Here is a 22,469-nt window from a genome sequence, read left to right as displayed (position 1 = left end):
AGCTGCGGAGACAAAAGTTCTCTTTGCGTCCGGTGTCAACGAATAATAAGTCACTAATCATCGCCTCCATGGCAGCGAATAAACTACACTTCTTACTGTGCTTCTTACACGTATCATTTATGTTATCACGACGGGAGGTTGAAGGGTGCGCCGTAAAAGACGGAAAACCATGATACTAATTACTAAGCTATTGTGTCACATAGTCGCAAAACACTGAAATAAGTGGTTGTGTTATACAGTACACTTGTCACATAGGTTTAGCTCGAACCACATTATAGCAGAGTAACCAAGTTTGAACAACAAAATAACAAGGCAACTAATACGCGTCTGGACATATAAATGTAAAATAATTCACAGCCTCACAAGATGCCCCCGAACCAGAAATGAATTCATACGTCACTTGAGACATCCTCTGAGAACGGAGTCAGATTAAAAGTATATTTCCCCAAATTGCTGCCACAGTCAATGCGTGAAATCAGATTATACATTTTTCAGTTTGTAATTCATTTAAAAACATGCAAATAATATTACCTTAGAGTGTCACTAATTTGTCAGCATTAAGACATTAACCAGCCACTCGGGGGGGTACTTAAATGATCATTTGTGTCTGTGGTGACAATGTTATTAACTTGGTAAATTATGCATCAGTGATGTTGTAACAGCAAGTTGCATTCAGTGTTAATGTTTCATAAAGTGGCAGCTTTTCTTATGCTGATTTTGTAATTTATTTTTACATTTTTTAAAATTTGCAACACTAATTGCCCTCATCATTGAAGCACATTTAAGGGATAACGTGGTTCTTATGTTCTCAGGCTCTCTGTACAGCTTTGAGTTGCAACTTGCATTTAAGAAGCTATCAGTAAAACAAATCTGACAGTAGTAAACATGCATGGCCATAAGAAAAAGAAGCCAAGCTAATGCCTATAGGGACCAACTCATCTCTGTTATGAAGTCATGTGTTGTAATAAATGTTGTCTGACCTTAGTTGTGTGTCACTGCACATACAGTGGATCAAAAAGTCAACACCCCCTGTTCTAATGCCAGGTTTTTGCGATATAAAGAAATGAGACCAAGATAAACTTTTAAAACTTTTACACCCTTAATGTGGCCTACATTACAACCAGTACAACTCAAGTGATTTTTTTTCCCCCTTCAAATATTTTCTACAGGGGAAGTAAAAATAAATGTGGTTGCACAAGTATGCACACCCTCCTGTCTTAAAATCGGGATATGGCTTTGTTCAGAATTAACACATCAACATTCAAACTCATGTTTCACGGGAGTCAGTACATAGTGTGTCACCATGTAAAGTGTAAATGATGGCAGGTGTGTGCTGACTTATGTTTACTTTGAGTTTGAATGTGAGCACTGTAGTTAATTTTGAACACGGCAACATCCCAGTTATAAGATGATGTGCACACTTATGCAACCACATTATTTCAGTTTTTCTTTCTATTTCTTTTTTTTATCCACTGTAGCTTAAATAGCAACGCTTGCACTGATGGTGGTGTGCTACAGATGTCCATTATTATCGACCACTAAACTAGGTGATTCGGAAACTCCAATGCAATGACAGACACACTTTACTACAGGCCACTGCAGTATCACAGTAAAATCTACCATAATTTCTGAAACTTCTGTATAATTTTACCTTCTAAACTCAATTAGCATTGTGCTCATTTTCAGAAAATATTTTGATCTACTTGTAATTCTAACCAGTCATCATGTATCGATTGCCCCCCTTTAATGTAATTATAGTTTTTAAGTATTTACTTGAGGCTCTGTAATCAATTAATGAGAAGAATAGACCATGAAATCTGACTGCAACAATAAGTCATTTTACTGTCTATAGCTGCATCACCTGAATGACTGTGCAGCGTTGTTATTTGTGAAGAATATTTATTACCGTAGCGATGTCAGTGGATCCCATTTTTATTGATATGATTATAGTCTACAGTATATGCCCAAGAACCAGTTTTAGTGGGCTGTAATTCACTGGCATTATATTGACACTTGCACAGTACTTGCCTCGTGGCAATTCATTTCTAAATGAAGGATTGAAGGCAAATCCAATGGGGATTTTGTTTTCATTAGCTTAGGTCACATAACATTGTGTATTGTTGTTGTATGTGCTCTGTAGCTTAAGGGCTAATGTTGCTTTAAAGCCCAATGTCTGCAGGCTGCTGGTCTCAAGGAAATTGACTCGTATTTTTAAATCAAGAGTTCATTTCAAGTGACTCCGACCACAAGGTTCACTTCACTTGTCCTGTCTGCCTGACATTTTTCATATACGTACGGTTGAACCTCCAGAGTTGAATGACCCAAAAGTGAAAATCTTTTCCAACCAATAAATACAACTTTTTGTGACATAGGAAATGGTCTGGCTGTTCAATACAATATTTGTAATACATTAAATTAAGTGACCCCTCCTTGAGTCGTCGCCTTATCGTGGTAGTGGGGTTTGTGCATCCCAATGATCCTAACAGCTAAGTTGTCGGGGGCTTTATGACCCTGGTAGGGTCACCCAGGGCAAACATGTCCTAGGTGAGGGACCAGACAAAGAACGTTGAAAGACCTTCTATGACGATGACAGTAAATGGACACCGTTTTCCCTCGCCCGGACACGGGTCACTGGGGCACCCCTCTGGAGCCAGGCCTGGAGGTGGCACTCGATGACGAGCGCCTGGCAAAGCCCGAAGAAGCAATGTGGGTCCCCCTTCCCATAGGCTTCACCACCTGTGGGAGGGGCTAAGGGTTTCAGGTGAGTAGAGAGCTGGGTGGCAGCTGAAGGCGGGGACCTTGCCGATCCGATCCCCGGCTACAGAAGCTGGCTCTAGGACCTTGGAATGTCACCTCTCTGGCAGGAAAAGATCCAGAACTGGTCTGCGAGGTCGAGAAATTCCGGCTGGACATATTTTCATTTCATTTTCATTTCATTTCATTTTACCAACATTCTTTACTCTGAGAAAGCAGAGTCAGGGGACTCTGAGGCGGGTTCTCCCATGTCTGGTATTGAAGTCACCGAGGTGATTTAAAAGGTCCTCAGTGGGAGGGCCCCAGTGGTGGATGAGATCTGCCGGAGTTCCTAAAGGCTCTGGATGTTGTGGGGCTGTCTTTGCTGACACTCCTCTGCAACATCGCGTGGACATCGGGGACAGTGCCTCTGGATTGGCAGACCGGGGTAGTGGTATGGAGGGTGTGTTCCAACTACAGGGCGATCACACTCCACATTCTCCCTGGTAAGGTCTATTCAGGGGTTCTGGAGAGGAGGGCCCTACTGAAAGTCGAATCTCAGATTCAGGAGGAGCAGTGTGGTTTTCGTCCTAGTTGTGGAACAGTGGACTAGCTCTACACCCTCAGCACCCTGGCAGGTGCATGGGTGTTCACCCAACCAGTCTACGTATGTTTTGTGGACTTGGAGAAGGAGTTCGACCGTGTCCCTCGGGGAGTCCTCTGAGAGTTGCTCCGGGAGTATGGGGTAACGGACCCCCTGATATGGGCAGTTCTGTCCTTGTACAGAGTGTCAGAGTTTGGTTTGTATTTCAGGCAGTAAGTCAAATTCGTTCACATTGAGAGATGGATTCTGTCAAGGCTGCTGTTTGTCACCGATTCTGTTCATTACCTTTATGGACAGAATTTCTAGGCGCAGCAGAGGTGTTGAGGTTAGGTGACATAAAGTATTATGTCCCTGATTTTTGCAGAGGATGTGGTTCTGTTGGTGTCATTAAGCTGTGATCTTCAACTCTCACTGGAGCAGTTCGCAGCAAGGTTGTTACAATAAACGAAAACAAATGAAATAACGAAAACTAAAATTGTAAAAAAAAGTTCTCATTAAATTCCATACCGCATATCCTCACTAGGGTTGTGGGCTCATAAGCGAAATAAAATAAAAAGCAGAGCTGACTTTTACGTTCAAGTGGTTTTTGTTGGTGCGTGTTGCTAATGGAAACGGCTAACGGACTAGCTAGTACCTTCATGGAATCTGTCGGTTATTATCCATCCATCCATCCATTTTCTGAGCCGCTTATCCTCACAAGGCTCGCGGGAGTGCTGGAGCCTAACCCAGCTGTCATAGGGCAGGAGGCTGGGTACACACTGAACTGGTTGCCAGCCAGTCGCAGGGCACATATAAACAAACAACCATCCGCACTCACATTCACACCTACGGGCAATTTAGAGTCTTCAATTAACCTACCATGCATGTTTTGGGGATGTGGGAGGAAACCGGAATGCCCGGTGAAAACCCACGCAGGCACGGGGAGAACATGCAAACTCCACACAGGGATTGTACCCCGGTCCTCAGAACTGTGAGGCAGACGCTCTAACCAGTTGTCCATCGTGCCGCCGTCGGTTATTATAACGTCAGTGAATTGTTTTTTTTGGGGGGGACGGGGTGGTAAATTGCCGAGAGTCTCAAAATGCTGCTGTTTCCTGCCATGAAAGGCAGATGTGAAAGCAGACAAGGAGTTTGTCTCGCTGACACAGCAGGTGATTGTACTACTGCCAACAATCCTTCAGCAACAGCAGGAAAACTTAAAAATCTTTATCACAATAATCATGGACTCTCAAAAAAAAAAAAAAAAACAGACGATGCACTTTCACTGGAGATACAGTATATAAAAGCAAGCTTACTTTCTATCTGTCTATCTTATAGTCACAAATCTTACTTTCTATCTGTCTTATAGTCACAAATCTGAAAGTCCACTTGAGAAGTTAGCATTGTAGCAACAAGGGAAACATGCTAATAAGAACTTGAGACCAACAGCCTGCAGAAGTTAAACACAAACACATTTTTAAAAAGGCCATACTGCAGCATGTATCTCATGAATGGTTTTACTATACGTTGTGATGCAACTGATCCTTAGAAGCAGTAATATGAACTGCACTTATTGCACTTAAAATTCTGTGGACTGTTACACAGTACCTGTATTTGATTTGTGGATTAAAAAACCTTAATTGGTAATTTTTGTTTTAATGTATGGATATATTTTATATACATTTTATGTTTTGTATGTTTTTATCTTTTTTTTTATCTCACACTTGATAAATATCCCAAATAAAAAATAATAATATTAAAGCTAATAAAAGCTAAACTAAAATGAAGCCTTTTTTGAAAAATAGAAACTAACAAACTTGCTCTAAAAACTTACATATTAGCTGAATTTGGTATGGGGTGGCTGGGATGAAAATCAGCACCTCTAAATCTGAGGCCATGGTTCTCAGTCAGGGAAGGGTGGAGTGCCCTCTCCGGGGTGGGGAAGAAGTCCTGCCCCAAGTGGAGGAGTTCAAGTATCTCTGAGTCTTGTTCACAAGTGAGGGAAGAATGGAGCGGGAGATCAGATCAGTAATGTGGACTCTGTATCGGTATGTTGTGGTGAAGAGGGAGCTGAGCCGAAAGGCGAAACTCTCAATTTACTGATCAATCTACATTCCTACCCTCACCTATGGTCACGAGCTCTGGGTCGTGACCGAAAAAACAAGATTGCAGATAAAAGTGCCCCAGATGGGTTTCTTCCGCAGGGTGTCCGTGTCTCCCTTAGAGATCGGGTGAGAAGCTCAGTCATCGAGCTACTACTCCTCTGTCGAGAGGAGCCAGATGAGGTGGCTCGAAAATCTGATTAGGATGCCGCCTGGACGCCTTCCTGGTGAGGTCTTCCGGGCACGTCCCACTGATAACCTAGGACATGCTGGAGAGACTATATCTCCCTATTGGTCTGGGAGCGCATTGGGATCCCACCGGATGAGCTGGATGAAGTGGCTGGGGAGAGGGAAGTCGGGGCTTCTCTGCTTAAGCAGCTGCCCCTGCGACCTGACCTCGGATAGGGTGAAGGAAAAAAATGGATCGATAAATTAAATGATAGGCAAAGTAAGTTAGTATGTAAGTAGGTAAAACTTGTGATGTTGACAGTTATAGGCTGGGAAATATTGAGTTCAACTGTAATTAATTGAATTGGAGCAACTTGGAAGTAAACCAGTGTCACAGAACAGACTGTTTGAATTTTGAGGTTCCAAAATATGTTTCACAAAATATGTGAAATACTTTTTTTAATTGTTATTTTGTTTATTTATTTATTTTTACACACAGATGCTCTTTTGGCTGCCTGAATTCGACACAATTGCTTTTTCATGAGTCAGGACTAATTAGTACCACTTGTACTCTTAGTAGTACCAGTTAAGTGTCTAACTCACAAGTGTCAAGATCCGTGGGCCAGATCCGGGCCGCCACATCATTTTCTGTGGCCCGTGAAAGCAAATCAAAATTGCTCATTATGTTCTGGTGTAATACCATTTGGGATATTTGCAAGCATTTTTTTGTTACCAATCCCCCTTTGAAAAGAAATGTAAAAAGTGAAAAACATGTTTTTATAGGCTTCTGATTTCAAAACTGGTTATTCATCAATATGTTCTGCATTCTGTATACAATTACAGTATATGAGGTAATCTTTCATTTATATGGGTTCACAGTCATAGTGGCCCTCCAAGGGAAGTCATAACTACGATGTGGCCTGTGACAAAAAGGAGTTTGACACCCCTCTAACTTCTCAGAAAAACACTTATGACATTCAGCTTTTTGAGCATTTGTTCTGAAAATGAGTATAATCTTTTTGATTAGCAGGCATTGTCCTAAGCACCCAAGTAAATAAACAAAACAAACTGTTGGAACTGCTGTCAAAATGACGCATATTTATTTTTTATTCATGGTAAGCTATAGTTCTTTCATCAATCATAATTCTTTCATCAATCACCTCAGGGTTATCAGTCCAGCAAAAGGTCTCACTTCAGACTGTTGACACTCTGAATGAATAAATGGGCGCATGACGCAACTGGTCTTTTAATTTCCTGTCAGGTTGAGTGCCTGAAAATGTGTTTCTGTCAGGGGAAAAGGTGAGGAAAATGTACATTATGAGGTAATTCACTCCAGATGAAATATACTTTGAGTTTTCTACATACATCTGATAGTGTATTCTGCCAACACGGTGGTTGAGTGGTTAACATATTCACCTCTTAAGTTCTGAGGTTGGGGGTTCGAATCCAGGCCGTTGCCATCTTGTGTGGTGTTTTCATATTCTCCCCATGCTTTCGTGGGTTTTCTCTGAGTACTCAGGCTTCCTCCCATATTCCAAAAACATGCATGTTAGGTAAACTGAAAACTCAGGTTGTCCTTAGTTGTGAATGTGAGTGTGAATGGTTATGTTTGCCCTGTGTTTGGCTGGCAACCAATCCAGGTTGAACTCCGCCTTTTGCCAGAAGTCAACAGGCAGTCATCCAGCACACCACACTACCCTTATGAAGATAAGCAATATAGAAAATTGGTGGCTGTATAAATTGCGTTAAAAATAGTGAACAATTACCTTTTCAGATCTACTCTTTGTAATACATGCTCATCATGGTTATTGGAGAATTAAATATTCTGTATTTTAGGGATAAGAGGTATTCGCAATGTTATTTACTCTTAGAAATTATTGAAATTCATTTTTGTTAGTTGAGTTTGGTAATGTTGTCCTCTTAAAAGGATAGTGTATCTCTCCAAAGTTAGCCACTATCCCTAATTGGAAGAGCTTGCTCTGGAGTAAATAATGGCAGCATTGAAATTAAATTAGACTATATGTAATTAAAGAAGATTGGTATTGAGGTTTTGGATGCATTCAGTTTTGTTCGTCACTTCAAACAATCACAGTATTTCTCATTTCATTCCTGGGTAGCACTTGGTCCAGAATGGATGAAGGAATGATCCGATCAACTTCCTTCCACTGACTCAGTGAATGAACTGTTGATAGTATCTGCTTTAAATCTGGTTATCTTCATCTGACTCACCATTTAAAGTGAGTTGGAGACTGATTGCACTGCTCCGGAAACACTTAAAACGTTTTTTTGGGGGTTTTTTTTGGCGACATGATCTCTAGATTGTTCTCACTCAGTTTGAAACAATGCAGTGGAACCTACAATGTCAAACAATCCATTTTGAGACACTGGTTGAGCTCCAAGTTGTATTAATTTCAAAATTCAAAATTTAAAGTGAATTCAGCTCTTCAAGGGGAACTGATTTATTTATGTGGCAAGAATGTTGTTGTTCCGGTTTCCTTCTACAACCCGAAAACATGCGTGGTAGGTTAATTAAGACTCTAAATTGTCCGTAGATGTGAATGTGAGTGCGAATGGTTGTTTGTTTATATGTGCCCAGCAATTGGCTGGCGACCAGTTCAGAGGTGTACCCCGCCTCTCGTCCGACAATAGCTGGGATGGGCTACGGGACGCCCGCGACCCTAGTGAGGAAAGGCGGTAAGGAAAATGAATGAATGAATGACTATGTTGTATGTGCCCTCACTAGTCTAAACATGGTATTATGATTAATATAGTGGTTGTGAAATAATGAGAATTAAACAAATTCATCAATTTTCATCCATCTCAGGGCAGCCATGTTTGGCAATATCGCCCTCTGCTGTAGACAGAATTGAATGTCACAACATCTCGCACTTGCGTAGCGAATGTCACATTACTGTGCTGGTGGTTTCACAAAAAGCCAAGAAAAAGCAAAACACCCCTTTACTTTACAGAGCTGAAGTCTCAAGGGGTTTCATGCAAATTTTAGTTTGGACCTTTGTGGCATATTTTTCCCAATGATTTTGGTACAACTCCATTGCACCACTTTTGGGACCTTTTGACTTTCGGGTTTTCGCGGTACTCTGTTTTGCATAAAGAATTAAGGCCTTTTCACACTGCACTTAGCAGGGTGCAGTGCGCCGTCAACAAACCTATTCATTGTGTATGTGCTGCAAAGGCGATGGAAGTCCGTGGCAAGTTGAAAAATCTACACCTCTGGAGCGCCGTCACTGTGCCATCTGACGGCGCCTTCAATAGGACTGGTTGGCAGAGTGATTTCAGAGCGCTAGCAGCAATAGACCACCCAGAGAGAAGCATCCATACTACTACCTGGTCGGCCGCTAAGCAACCACTTCCAAATATGGGCAAGCTTGCACCGCAGCATTGTTGTCCCTGTGCCCTGAATTACTGAACCCCTAGAAAACTAAGTGCATTGTGAAGAGGCTCATACTGTGCAGACTTATGTGAGTTTCCCCAAAGTCTTGTAGAGAGTTGAGAGTGTTGCAAAAAGGTGCATACAGTATGTGCGCGATGCGTGTAAGCCAGCACTAATGGGCACAATGAGTTCAAGTATAAAGTTTTCAATATGGAAAGCAGAGCGTTACACACCTCATTGGTTCCATTTCATTGCTATGTAATGGATCTGCTGCCATTTGTTTGCCTGTCACATTTTCAAAACTAGACAAAGTGTCGCCTTTTTCATGGTCTGTTGAAAAAAAAAAAAATTAAATTAAAAACCTCGACTCACTGATGATCGACTACAATAGTTATCTGTACTGTACTGCATATATGTATGATGTAATCCTGTATTGTTGCATTTGTGAGAGAACCAGCGCTTTCACATAACTCTTAACTTTCTACAGATATATTTCTTGTAGTAATTCCATGCACACTCTTTCTTACTTTCTCCTTTTTCCAGACAGCAATTGTCAAAAACATATTTTGACTCTCCACCAATATCCCCAAAGAACCCAGCATCAGTCAAATTTAAAGCACCCATAGAAAAAGGCCAGAAGTGCAACAGCTCTGTTGTGAGTCACTTTTTCCAGAAAAGGCCCAGAAAATCTGGCAAAGCGGACCAGACTGGATGTACACGCTATGCAAGTGACACTGACCCACACTTGACCACTGTAAAGGAAGAGCCTATGGATGTGGGGGAAGCATCGATGCAGGACGTGGTGTCAGTGAAGCCAGTAGACACAGAATTACACAGAATGAGCACCGAGGAAGAGATGCCACATTCTTCTTCATCCCCGCCAAAAGACGTGAAGCCTGTAATCAAAGGTAAAGCTTTTCTCTGGTACACTAAGCGGTTCTTGGTTGGAATGACACAAAGAAGTGGCAACTGAGTGACACATTCTGAAGTAACCTTCCAGTTTTGGCAGTGCAACTTTTGGTGTGCGAAACAGGGCACAGTTTTATTTGGAATATGTTCACATCAGAGCATATGCATTTACTCCTTCAATTTACGTTTTTATTTATTTTTCATTTTTTATTTTTAGGAAGGGTTGACGAAACTAAGGCTCCAAATTTCCTGCTAGCTAGCGCACTCGATTAATGCTTTCACCCGGTTGCGTTTTGAAGGACATGGAAAAAAGAGACTCATTGAGGTTGTCTGAAACCATGTATTTCTAGTTTTGCTTTTGAGAATGTCCAAAAGAAGAGTTTGCTACATAGCTTTTATTATTTTCTTTGGTGTAGTGTATGCATGTTAAGGCCATCAAATATGTCTTCTTGCAGTGGAGTGCCCCGTGTGCTCTATACGTGTATCTCAGCCCTTCATCAACAAACATCTGGACATGTGTCTCATAAGCGGAGAGAAGAAGGAAAGCTTAAGGAGGTATAGTAATATATATATATATGTATTTATGTATGTATGTATGTGTATTTATGTATGTATGTATGTGTGTATATACATGTGTGTGTGTGTGTGTGTGTGTGTATATATATATATATATATATATATATATATATATATACACACACACATATATATATATATATGTGTGTATACATGTATATATATATATGTGTGTATACATGTATATATATATATATGTGGGTATATATGTATGTATATGTGTGTATACATATGTATGTGTGTGTATACATATATGTATGTATGTATGTATGTGTGTGTATACATATATGTATGTATATGTGTGTACAGACCCTTTCCAAAAAATTAGAATATCATGGAAAAGTTTATTTATTTCCATAATTCCATTCAAAAAGTGAAACTTTCATAGATTATAGATTCAGGGCCCACAATTGAAACAATTTAAAGTATTTGTTTATTTTTACATAATTTGGGCTTCCAGCTCATAAAACCCACAAAATCAGGAATTAAAAAAAATGAGAATACTGTGAAGAAATCACTATTTACTTGTTTTTGTAGAAAAAAAGAAAAGAAGGAAATTAGGGTCACATTAAATCAATCAAAATATGGTACTTTCAAAACGAAATGTTAATCTTCAATACTTGTTTGGGAATCCCTTTGCTTAAATCACTGTCTCGATGCGCCATGGCATCGAGGCAGTCAGCCTATGTGATTGCCTGGGAGTTATGGAAGCCCAGATTTCTTCTTTGTTTTTGGGTCTGGTGCCCCTCACTTTCCTCTTGATAATACCCCATTGATTATCAATGGGGTTTTGCGTTGGCTGGCCAGTCAAGCACTGTGATGACATGGGCATCAAACCAGGTTTTGGTGCTTCTGGCAGTATGGGCAGGGGCCAGGTCCTGCTGAGAGATGAAATCTGCATCTCAATACAGATCCTCAGCAGAAGGAATCATGAAGTCCTCTAAAACATTCTGGTAGACTGTTGCGGTGACCAGGATTTAAGAAAGCAGAGTTTACCAACACCGGCACTGGACATTGCACCCCAAATCATGACTGACTGTGGATATTTCACACTGGACCTCAAGCAGCTTTGGTTCTGTTCTTCACCCGTCTTCCTCCAAACCCTTGGACCTTGATTCCTGAATGAAAGGCACACTTTACTTTCATTGGAAAAGAGGACCTCGGACCCCTGGCCAACAGTCCAGTCCTCCTTCTCCCTAGCCCAGTTGAGACGCTTTCTACGTTGGGTCAAGCTCAGAAGCGGCTTGACCCAAGGAACCTGACAGTTGTAGGGCATCTCCCGGGTGCGTCGGAATGTGGTGGTTTTTGAAGCTGTGACTCCCGCCTGATTCCACTCTTTCTGGATCTCTGCTAGATTCTCTGTTTGATAATCCGCTGAAGCCCACGGTCATCTCTTTTGCTGGTGCATCTTCTCCTGCTACATTTTGTCTTTCCACTAGACTTTCAATTGATATGCTTGGACACAGCACTTTGTGAACAGCCATCCTCCTTAGCTATGAACCTTTGTGGCTTACCTGTCCTCTGGCGGGTATCAATGATGGTCTTCTGGCCCGTTATCAAGTCGGCAGTCTTCTCCATATTGAACCCAACTGAGACAATTGGACCAAACTGAAGCAATTTAATCACACCTGGGGAAGCCTCTGCAGGTGCTTTGAGTTTAGTAAATGATTAGTGTGTGACATTCAGTTTAAAACATTTATGGCCTGCAAAATTTGGCCTGATTTCTTCACAGTATTCAAATTTTTGGAATTCCTGACTTCATGGGTCTTATGAGCTGGAAGCCCAGATTATGTAAAAATAAACAAATTCAATATACATTCGTATGAAGTCTGCCATCCTTAAATGCTTTATTTCCTAGTATTGCTAGATATTTTGTCTGGAAGGAAAACTTGCCAAGCACAGATCGTTGCGTTTGGATTGTAAGGATATGAATCGATACATTGATGTAGTGAATGAATTTTTACACATCCTACATATTTGTATTTTTATTGCTTTTCAAACTATATCCTGTAGGTAAGACCTTGTAGCTTTCCAGGCCTTTTGTCATTTTAAGAGCATTAATCCTTCCCTGGCTCTAGTGATGCTTAAGCATTGCCTTACATTCCCTAAAATTAGATTTTTATGTGATGGTCTTATATCACAAAAATATTCAATTAGTTGGTAAACATTTCCATCATGCCAGTTAATTACAGCAGCGCACATAAATGCAGCCAGTCTGTAGATTAAATGCTTGTCTGTCACAGCTCCCTTGGCAAGGCAAGGCGCCCAATGGGGAAGCTTGTATACAACCTGCTTTCCCAGACACAGCTGAAGAGGAGGCTCAAGGAATGCCACCTTTCAGTGAAAGGCAACCGAGATCAGCTGATCAAAAGGCACAAGGAGTTTGTGCATATGTATAATGCACAGTGTGACTCTCTCAACCCCAAATCAGGTGAAGGAAAGCACTCCAAAATTGCTACATATTTATTCATCTTTCTATTATAAGTTACATGTTTATATGCTTCTTTCTATTATAAGTAACTCCAGGCTGACATGACTTTTGCCATGGAGGAAATGTTTTAGACTTTTTGTGATACTTTGTCTACTTCTTGTCGTGTTTTTGTCAGGGTAACTTAGTTTGCCTTGGATCTAGAAGAAATTATCGTTGTACAATCTTAAGGTGGTTTACAATTATTTATTTAATTTTCAATGTTATCTGACAGGCTTATTGAATTTAATAATTAATTCATTAATTTATTTTTTTTTCTTCAGTTTTTATCATGTGCTCTGTTCGTGCTAATACAGTTCTATTACATCCCTCCTGACTGCCAGAGGCGGTCCTTCAAGCACTGGACGATCGCTGTTGCACAATGTTTCCCAACCTTTATTGAGCCTAGGTACCCATTTTACATTAGAAAAATCTCACGGCACACCATAAACAAAATTGTCGCAAAATCTATGAATACTCATTACAAAATACTGAAATAATGATATAGCAATTTACAATTTATTGTACCTTCTTCCATCTAATCGAATTGTTCTGCCTGTCAATATATGTCATTGGAATGAACAGATATGTTAATAATGAATCAATTATCATTTGGTTGTTTCCACCATCTGGAGGACCTTTGGCATGGCAGAGGTGGACCTCTTCGTTTCACGAGAGGCGAATCATTGCCCTCTCTGGTACTTTCTATCAGACAATGCCAGTCCATTGGTTCGGGATGTACTGGCTCACGACTGGCCCCATGTTTTCCTTTACGCATTTATGTCTCCAGCTCTGGTTGTGGCCACTACAAAGCCCAGTACAGTAGGGAGTTCTTTGCTGTCTCAGTCATGGACAGGTTGCTGTCGTCTGCCCGGTTTCAGCCATTTTGGAGTTCTTTCAGAAGAGCCTTAATTGAGGGTGGTAGTCATCCGCTCTTAGGGTACATGTAGCTGCAATCTATATCACTGGCCAATGACCAAAGCATTTAACTTCTTGAAAGGTACCAGACAACTTCATCCACCAAGATGACCCATTGGTCTTTAGTGGGCTCTGTCATTGGTCCTGGTAGCCCTGCAGGCTCCTCCAATTGAGCCTATTTGCCATAGGGCCTGAAGTGTCTATCAGTTACGACTGGTTTGCTTTTGCCTATGGCTTCAGCTAAGCTGTTCTTCTTGAGGTGGGTCTCTGTAATGGTCTGTGGATTCCTCGTGACCTTGTTACACATCCAGTGCTCAAAGCACTGCCTCTGAAATAGAAAGTTACAAATTTAACTATGGTTCTCTGAATCCTGGATGACTGCTAGAGTTTTCTGTCCCCTGCGAATAAGGGACTTCTGGTTTCCCGCGCTTATTTAGGCTAAGGGCGGCATGAGTAGGTCACATGACTTTTGTTATTAAAATCTCAACCTGTGCATGCGCTAGAGCAGACATGCCCAAAGTCCGGCCCCCGGGCAAAATCCGGCCCGTGTTCATAATTACACTGGCCCGAAGCCTCTGTCATAAAACCAATAATATGTGGCCCGGCAGTACAAAATACACGCGCAATTTTATATTTCACCACAGGATGGCAGTAAACTTGTGGCTGAACTCTCGTGGGTCCGTTTTGCGCATGATCTGTTTTTTGCCCATTTCTAAAATGGCAACTGGAAGTAAGAAAAGGAAAGTTGATAGCGAGGGCCGACGTTTCCAGGACAAATGGAAGTCTGAATATTTTTTCACTGAGTTTAGAAACAACTGCGTCTGCCTAATTTGCCAAGAGACTGTGGCTGTGTTCAAGGAGTTCAATATAAAGAGGCACTTCCAGACGGAACATGCTAATTACGACAAGCTAACTGTGAACAAACGCAGTGAAAAATTGAAGCAACTGGAAGCTGGTTTAACGACACAGCAACACTTTTTCACAAGAGCCAGTGAGTCGAATGAAAATACAACAAAGGCAAGCTATGAGGTGGCAATGCTGATTGCCAAGCACTGCAAACCTTTTACTGAGGGTGAATTAAAGACTGTGTGATGAAAATGGTGGAGAACATTTGTCCTGAGAAAAAGCAACAGTTCGCCAATGTTTTCCTGGCTCGTAGCACTGTGTCACGAAGGATCGAAGAAGTTTCTTCTGATATTAAGAGACAGTTGGATTTTTTTCGTTAGCCTGTGACGAAAGCACGGATGCATCCGACAGCGCTCAGTTACTGATTTTTTTTAGAGGAGTGGACAGTGAAATGAATGTGCGTGAAGAGCTACTTGACCTCCAGAGCCTTAAGGACCAAATGAGGGAAAGATTTATTTGCTTCTGTTTGTCCCGCCGTAGATGACATAAAATTACAGTGGAATAAAATCACGGGGATTATTACGGATGGCGCACCTGCCATGGTTGGCGAGCACAGTGGATTATCGACCCTAGTGTGTAACAAAGTAAGCGAAAGAAGGAGGTAAAGCTTTAAAACTCCATTGTATTATTCACCAACAAGTTCTATGTGCCAAACATCTGAAATATGATCACGTTATGAAACCGGTGATAAAGGCTATTAATTATATTCGCTCCAAAGCCCTGTGCCACCGCCAGTTTCAACAATTTCTACTGGATATCCACGCTGAATACGGAGATGTTGTGTATCACACTGATGTAAGATGGCTCAGTCGGGGGTCTGCACTGCAGCGTTTCTACTCACTCAAAGAGGAAATTGGACAATTCTTGGCAAAAAAGGGACAACCGATGTCAGAACTAACCGATCCTGTTTGGCTGTCTGATTTTGGATTTTTAGTTGACATAACCCGACATCTTAACAACCTGAACACGAGCCTTCAGGAGCAAAATGCATTGATAAGCCAACTGTATTCACATATTAAAGCCTTTCGGACCAAGCTGCTACTTTTCCAAACCCACCTGTCACAAACGCAGCCCAATACCACACATTTCCGATCTCTGCAAGAAATAATGACCCGTTTCCAGCGCACAATATCAGTGCGCAAATGAGGAGGTATGCCGCAAACATCTCATCTCTGACTGAGGAGTTTCAACAGCGTTTCAGGGATTTTGCAACTATTGAAAAGGATCCCGTTTCCGTGGATCTCAGTGACGTTCCAGCCCACCTGCAGTTGGAGCTCATTGAGCTGCGGTGTGACACAGAGTGTCGCAGCCGGTACCAACAACTCCCTCTTGTCAACTTTTACCAGCAGCTGGATAAAGACAGGTTCCAAGAGATTCATACATTTGCTAAGAAAATGTTGAGCTTGTTTGGCTCGACATACTTGTGTGAAAAGACATTCTCAGTCATGAACATGAATAAGAACCGCGTGAGGACAAGACTAAGTGACTCCCACCTGCGTGACATCTTGCGCATTAAAACCACCGCTTTTGAGCCAGACCTGCCCCGTTTACTGCAGTCGAGATCTCAGTATCACCCTTTACATTAATGCAAACATGTTGTTTGTTGATTCTGATGAATAAAGTTTGAGTTTGTGTCAAATTTCATAAATATACTTTATTTTGCATTTCATTAATTTTTATTTTAACCTTCATTTATCCAGGTCAGGCAGTCATAAGATCTACGTAGCAGCAGACAGCATAGTAAAACAAAGTAAAATAAAAATACAAAAGAGCATTCACCTCGTCGGTAGCATGTAAAATTAATGCTGGCCCGCATGACAATTTTTTTACAGCAATGTGGCCCCTGAGCCAAAATGTTTGGGCACCCCTGCGCTAGAGTGATCATCCAGTGCTTGAAGCACCGCCTCTGATTGTCATCCGGGACTCGTAGAACCACAGTTACATTCGTAACTTTTGTTTACTTCATTGCAATATGGGGATATGGCAAATTACCCAGCTGCTGGTGTTTAAAAGCATGGTTGACACAGCGATCTTATGTGTAATGAACATGTCATTCCTCAACAGCTGAAGAAATTGTTAAAGAGGTGGAAGCCAATGAGAAGATCAAAAATCAGCTACAGGACAAAGCTAAACCTGTGAGTTGGGACTGCCTGGTATCTTGTGGTTATATTCATTGTGTTTGTGGGGCTAACCAGTGAAAACCAGATATTCGTATTCGTGTATTCGTTTCACTGCTATTTTTATGATGATGTAATGTTTTTTTTAGGATTACTAATGCTGATTTCAAATGTACAGGTTATGGTTTTCTCAAAGAATCACTCTGAGAAGGAGATTGATGATGTTCACTCAACGTACAGTAAGTGATTTTATTGTTATTCAGTCACTGTTACAGGGATCTCATTTGATGTGTGTCTTGCATCTGAGATGCACAAAAATTAGCAGGGACGCATGAAGCATATTCATTCTGCGTCCGTTGACGCGTGGTTTAAGACCCCTCGTGCTCGTGTGCATGTGCGCGTTTGCATGTGCGCGTGTGTTGGTGAAAAGCGTCCACACATAGCGAATCAAGAGCGGGCTACGACTGTTTTCAGGTGGCCACTGGCGCCTACGTTGGGACTTGTTAGTGGCTGGGGGAGATTCGGCGTGGGGGGCTGGTGGTCTGTTGCCCGTGCCCTTCCCTTTGTAACAGGTTGGGGCGCTTAGTTTGGGCTGGGGACCGTCATGGGGAGTGAGTGGCATCCCCCTGGTTGGGCTCGCTGGCTTGCCCCCCCCCCCCCCCCCCCCTTACGGGTGGAGGAGGCCGGGCCCACCCTTCATTAATATGCTGGCTCAGCAACTCCGTACACCAGTTCTTAGAGGTATTTAGACACTAAAAATAATCCCACCGCACTACTAGTCAGTAGCTCTACATTGCTCATTTCCCACATCCTGCCCTGTCCTGCTCTTTTCTGTCCTCTCTCTTGTCCGATTGGTTAGCTGTTGCATGTCCTCACCGGGTGTGTCACCCCACCCCCCACCCCTCCCATCCACAAACAAGAACACGCTTTGACTGTTGTAATGCTACTTGTGCTCAAATATATAGACTAACTATTGTTCTGCTGTGGTTCGTACCCCTATTCCTATTGTCCACTCTGTCCATCTGTCTGTCCCCTAAAACCCTTATCTGTCCGGCTGCATTTTCAATAAACATCAGAATAATTAAAATATTTAAAAATAAGCAGAGGGAGTATTTCAAACTCCCCTGTTGCACATCAAAACTGTTCCAGCACAAAAGGCATACATACCCACCATTCTGCAAGGCCATGCAGCTGAACAGGACAATTTAAAAAAACCAAAAAAAAGAACAATAGTGGAGTCAGCTTTCTGACTCCAAAACATTCAAAAAAAATCAAGTATTTTCAAGTTCATATAGTAAGCTGCACTATTGGCATCTTAATGGAATCCTCTGATTTATTTTTTAAGCACCTCATCAGCTTTTATAGATCAGTTCTTCTTCTGCGTTAACCATCCACGAACTGGATGTGAGACGCATCTTTAAATAACAAAAGATTAACAAAGCGGCAGGCCCAGACCATGTGTCCCCATCCTGCCTCAAAGTCTGCGCGGACCAGCTCGCTCCAGTCTTCACACAGATCTTCAATAGATCTCTGAAACAGTGCGAAGTACCATCCTGTTTCAAACCCTCCACCATCATTCCAGTCCCCAAGAAACCTACAATCTTGGGTCTAAATGACTACAGGCCTGTCGCCTTGACATCTGTGGTCATGAAGTCCTTTGAACGTCTCGTGCTGGAGACCACCTCAGGAGCGTCACAGGTCCCCTGCTGGACCCCCTTCAGTTTGCCTACCAAGCGAACAGGTCTGCGGATGATGCAGTCAACATGGGACTGCACTTCATCCTAGAACACCTCGACAGTGCAGGGACCTACGCGAGGATCCTGTTCGTGGACTTCAGCTCAGCGTTCAACAGCATCATCCCTGAACTCCTTTCCTCCAAGCTTCTCCAACTCAGCGTCTCGCCTGCCATCTGCCAGTGGATTTACAGCTTCCTGACGGGCAGGACACAGCAGGTGAGGCTGGGGGAGACCACCTCATCCACACGCAGCATCAGCACTGGGGCACCCCAAGGCTGTGTCCTCTCTCCGCTGCTCCTCTCTCTCTACACGAACGACTGCACCTCAACGCACCCGGCTGTCAAACTCCTGAAGTTTGCAGACGACACCACAGTCATCGGCCTCATCAAAGACTGTGACGAGTCTGCATATCGACAGGAAGTGGAGCGGCTGGAGCTATGGTGTGGCCGACACAACCTGGAGCTGAACACGCTCAAGACTGTAGAGATGATTGTGGACTTCAGGAGGCATCCTTCGCCACAGCTGCCCCTCACGCTGTCAAGCTGCCTTGTGTCAACCGTAGAGACCTTAAAGTTCCTGGGAATTACAGTCTCTCAGGACCTGAAGTGGGCGATCAAAAAGCCCCAGCAGAGGATGTACGTCCTGCGGCTTCTGAGAAAGCACAGCCTGCCACAGGAGCTGCTGAGGCAGTTCTACACAGCGGTCATTGAATCTATCCTGTGTTATTCCATCAGTCTGGTTTGGTGCTGCTACAAAAAAGGACAAACTGCAACGGACAATCAAAAGATTGAAAAGATTTGTCGGTACCACCCTACCCACCCTTGAGGACTTGCACGCTGTCAGAACTAAGACAAGAGCGTGCAAAATCCTCTCGGACCCTCCACATCCCGTTCACCAGCTCTTCCAGCTCCTTCCCTCAGGTAGGCGCTACCGATCAATGCAAACTAGAACTAGCAGACATTCCAACAGCTTCTTCCCTCTTGCAATCAACTTCTTAAACAGCTAACCTACAATAGCATTGCAACATGCTGCCAATTTTTTATTTTTTTCTCTTGAGTTTGTTGTCACACTTCTGTCGGACCAATTACAGTGTTCGCTCGCCACTTCGCGCTTCAGTTTTTCCAAAATATTCATAAAAAAATAAAAATTCATCGAAAAAATACAGCCATATCAGCAGCCATATTGCGGAAAGACGCGTTGTTTCATGTTGATGCACGAGAGAGGTTTCCCTGCATGCCAAACAAAGAGATGAGTTGACTCAGAGGCTTTGTACATGCCTGTACTGTACATGCCACGGGCACTCATACAAGGTGCGTGATTGGTTCCCGGCGCGACATCGCCCAATGAGAGCACGAGTGGATTTATCCCGTGAGCTGATTGGCTGCGCATCATCGCAGCCTCACCCAGCATCTTCCCTTGTTGTGTCTCGCCAATCTCGTGCACGCTGTTGACTGTCTCGCATACTGTATCTTAGTGTTGTGTTCGTGATAACCTTTTTCGTTTAAGCGATAACTTTTTTGATTAGTTAAGCCCTTACAATGCCGCCTCAACGTTGTGCCCCTGCGAAAGCTTCCTCCTGGGTGCCCAAGAGAAAGAAGAAGATGATGACCGTCAGCGAAAAAGTGAAACTTTGAGATATGATCAAAGAGGGCAGAAGTTATGCATCAGTGGCACGCAATTATGGTGTGAATGAATCTACAGTGCGGTACATCAAGAAAGAGGAAGCAAACATCCGCAAAACTGCTTCAATAAGGAAGCGAAACGTGTGGTAACTCCGCGTAATAAGAGACAGAGTTATGTCCTTGTACAGGGGAATTGGAAGCAAAAGAAAAAACAAAGACAACAACTACCCATCACCATGTTTTTCTCCAAGGTAAAACCCCAACACCATCAGCACCTCCAGCAGAAGAGTCTCCGAGTGAACCTAAACCCTCTACGAGTCAAGTGAGAGCCTCTCCTCCGCCACCAACCCAAGCCTCTTCGCCTCTCTCAGAAGGCAATGTTGATGAATGTTAATTACTGTATAAGGTTTTATAATTAAATATTTAAGTAAATACGTGTACTGTTGTAATCTTTGTCTGAAATATGTAAAGTATAAATACTGTTTACATATTTTAAACATTCTGGTACCCACATACACGTACACGAAAATTCCTAGGGGGGAGGGGCAGACCGCACTTCGTGGTTTTTCACCTTTCGCGGGGGGTTCTGGTCCCCATTAACGCCGGAAAAACGAGGAATCACTGTATACATAGTTGTGCACTCACTATAGTCTCACCACGCTGCACTGTTTGCATATCTGTTGTTGACCAATACTGGCCACTCATGCCAGAGTTGCATCTACCCCACTTGCACGCTGACTGAGGAGTATCTGCAATATTTGCACAATCAACATTGTCCCAGATTATCGCGCTACTAGTCACTTTAAATTGCATACACTCCTTGAAGTCTCTGCGCCCTTTGCACAATGGTCATTGCACTGGACTATTGCTATCTTAGTCATTCAAACTGCTCTAAGTGCTAGACGACTCTGCATCTTTTTGCACAATTGTCAAAAAAAAAAAAAAATTGTACATTACCAGATAACTAGCAACACTTTATTGCTCAGTGACTGTTTTTCTCTATGTCGTAGACTCGTACTAGAGTGGCTCCAACTACCGGAGACAAATTTCGTGTGTGTTTTTTGTACATACTTGGCAAATAAAGATGATTCTGATTCATTCAATATGTCCACCCGACTGGTGGCAGTTCCAGTGAGAAAATACAACTGAAACAGAAGTGTGTAAAGCATGCGTATTTACATTCCCATGCAAATTATGTGATTTATCAATTTTTGCATGGGGACATGCATAAATTTATGCCAATCTCTGACCATGCGTATACACAAAATCTTGTAGCAGAACAATGAAACTACAATTAGAACGTACTAAGAGGGTGCACATCCAGCTCCTCTTGTCCCTGGAATTTGTGGCCACCGAGACATTTTAGCGGGAGATTGGGTACATCCGAGGCATTTTGCAACTACCACTAAGCCGATTCATGCCGGCAGTGTTTGATTTCCCTGGCCCCAATCCTTACATCCAGTTCCCATACAGAGTTAATAATCCATCCATCCATCAATCCTCATAACCACTTATCCTCACTAGGGTCGCCGGTGTGATGGTGCCTAACTCAGCTGATTTCGGATGAGAGGCGGGGTACACTCTGAACCGGTCGCCAGCGAATCGCAGGGCACATATTAACAAATAGCCATTCACACTCACATTCACACCTACGAACAATTTAGTATTCAGTTAACCTACCATGCATGTTTTTGGAATGTGGGAGGAAACCAGAGGACCGGAGAAAACCGACACAGGCACAGGGTGAGCATGCAAACTCCACACAGGGAGGCTGGGTATGAACCCGGAACCTCAGAACTGTGAGGCGGATGTGCTAACCAATCTTTCACTGTGCCGCCCACGGATATCCAACAAGGCGATTCCCACCTACATATCAATTAAAGCAACACCAACAAATTCTGCCACGTGAACAGGAAAGGATTTCATTCAATCAGTGCACAAATAATCTGTGATCCACGTGGCCTAGAGGAAGGCCATGATTTCATTCATTCATTCTAGAGAATAGCTCTGTGGATGTGCGCCTCCAAGCAGGAGCTATCGTTGAGGATGCTGGCTGCACATATAGTGACGGCCCCAATAATGATTCATCAAACAGTTTTTGTTTTGTTTGTTTCCAGTTCTCAAACGGGTTGCTCAATGTCTGTCTCGCAGGTGTTCCTTTTCTCTGCCCTCTTTCTCAGTTATCAGCCTGCCTTGTAAATGTATACAGAAAAATGCATACGAGTTGTGGCAGTGCATTTA

General features: G+C 42.7%; 1 protein-coding gene across 8 annotated transcripts in view; it reads left to right on the top strand.

Moving 5' to 3' along the window:
- Positions 1–22,469, top strand: part of rad18 (RAD18 E3 ubiquitin protein ligase) — a 36,816-nt gene that overhangs the window by 2,486 nt on the left and 11,861 nt on the right. For 6 of the 8 annotated variants that reach the window (XR_009790204.1, XM_061785584.1, XM_061785587.1 and 3 more), the window contains 5 exons: positions 9,521–9,885; positions 10,342–10,441; positions 12,706–12,893; positions 16,818–16,888; positions 17,049–17,109. Coding sequence is in view for 7 of the 8 variants with exons in the window: in XM_061785584.1 (XP_061641568.1) it covers positions 9,521–9,885; positions 10,342–10,441; positions 12,706–12,893; positions 16,818–16,888; positions 17,049–17,109 (785 nt within the window). In the remaining variant the exon portion in view is untranslated. Of the gene's footprint in view, positions 1–9,520; positions 9,886–10,341; positions 10,442–12,705; positions 12,894–16,817; positions 16,889–17,048; positions 17,110–20,479; positions 20,954–22,469 lie in introns of those variants that run through there. The other 2 variants (XM_061785588.1, XM_061785590.1) reach the window with 2 other exon arrangements.

The sequence above is a fragment of the Phyllopteryx taeniolatus genome, chromosome 9 (assembly GCF_024500385.1).
Source record: "Phyllopteryx taeniolatus isolate TA_2022b chromosome 9, UOR_Ptae_1.2, whole genome shotgun sequence".
Lineage (NCBI taxonomy): Eukaryota > Metazoa > Chordata > Actinopteri > Syngnathiformes > Syngnathidae > Phyllopteryx > Phyllopteryx taeniolatus.
This window is presented reverse-complemented; position numbering and strand designations above follow the sequence as displayed.